Below are 1,541 nucleotides of genomic sequence, written 5' to 3'. Positions count from 1 at the left end.
CTTATAAGCTCCCCTAAACAATAAGTCTTTTTTTTTACTAAAGATATTACAGTATTTACACCTAAAATTCTCCTGCGGCTATATAGACAGTCTTGCCTAAAAGCCTTTAATTTAGTTTATAACGTTGAAGAGCTTGCCTTAAAGCAATTTTAGAAGGTAGAGGAGAAGTTCTATCGCAACTTCTAAGAACTATAAAAATGGACTAGGGAAAACGATAATGCGTCCTCTATAGAGTCGCATATAAGTATAGCTTAATCTACTAAAATTATCTAGTCGACTTTAAAGTCTAGTAAAACGTGCCTTTACTGTTTTGTACGTATCCCACAACACATACTTAGCTACGGTCATTTAGTATATAACACTTACGTTAAAATGTTTAGGAAAGGTGCTCTTAGTACTAAATATAAGTTTACTATATCGGAATATATTCTTTACAGAGCTAGCTCCCTTACTACACTAATTAAACTACCAACTTATAGGGTTAGAATTCTTAGTATTAATAGCGGTAAAACAAGGGGGGTAGTTCCTCTAGAGTTCCTTATCCTCTTATAGAAGACTCTAGGTTCCGAATGCAAATTGTAAGATTTCTTTAATTTAACTGTAGGTATAAGCTCTGGTAAGAACATAATACACTTAATTTAAGTAGAATAATAACTAAATTACTAGGAGGATTAATTGTTCTTAGTATAGGTCTCTGCTTATGGGACGTTATATAGTGCAGTAAGAACTTTAAATCCATTATAAGGAGATTTTTCGCAAAGTAAAAGGAAAAGAAATCCTTTTTTAGCGACATTAAAAAGCTCATTAAGGCTTAGAGGTCTAACAGCTACTATAATACGATTGCTCTAGAATCCTTACTAAAGGAGACATTTAGTAATCGACAAATGTTTAGAAATCTACAGCTATCGGGCAAAAAGATAGCAGTTATCGCTACTTTAATTTTAATTAATCAGGCGCATGTCTTTGCAAATTATAATATGTATAAAACAGGTTTTGGTACACTATATTCCCTCCTTTTACTTCTTTATTAAATATAGAATCCTAATTAAGGTAAAGGATATAAGCGGGAAAAAGAAGTTAATATATAGGAAGCGTAAGTATTTTTAAGAATACTTAAAGCTTATATTAACCCTTTTATAGAGCAAGAGCCACCTCAGCCGCTCTAATGTAAGATTTAGCGCTTAGTAATATATTTAAGCTAACTATATAAGTTTATTTCCCCAAGTAGATCTAGAAAGTAGCCCTTACTTAGACGGTACGCTACTATATAATAACCCAATCGGAATTAGGGTATGGGAAAGCAATTATATCTAGCCTAAACAATTTCCTAATATAGTCCTCTTTCTAGGGACTATAATATCGGATCCTTAGCTAAATACAACATCCCAATTTCTGCCCTAGGGGGCAAAAAGTATCTATAACTCACTTTCTTCCCATACAGATGGTTAGAAACAATGGCAAGATATATATAATAGTCTCAATAGAAATTTAAGGCAAGATTACTTCTAATTAAATATTAAAGTGGAACAAGTACCCGGGCT

General features: G+C 32.5%; 1 protein-coding gene across 1 annotated transcript; it reads left to right on the top strand.

The window, feature by feature from the left end:
- Positions 1-279: 279 nt before the first annotated feature.
- K441DRAFT_575420 (uncharacterized protein) lies at positions 280-552 on the top strand (the record flags this gene model as incomplete). The annotated part of the gene is made up of 1 exon (XM_067644165.1): positions 280-552. A coding segment is annotated over one exon (273 nt), but the record flags the coding sequence as incomplete, so codon positions are not given.
- Positions 553-1,541: the final 989 nt, after the last annotated feature.

Source organism: Cenococcum geophilum (assembly GCF_001692895.1).
Source record: "Cenococcum geophilum 1.58 unplaced genomic scaffold K441scaffold_40, whole genome shotgun sequence".
NCBI classification, from domain to species: Eukaryota; Fungi; Ascomycota; class Dothideomycetes; order Gloniales; family Gloniaceae; genus Cenococcum; species Cenococcum geophilum.
Note: the sequence above shows the minus strand (reverse complement) of the source record. Positions and strands in the feature narration are given on the sequence as shown.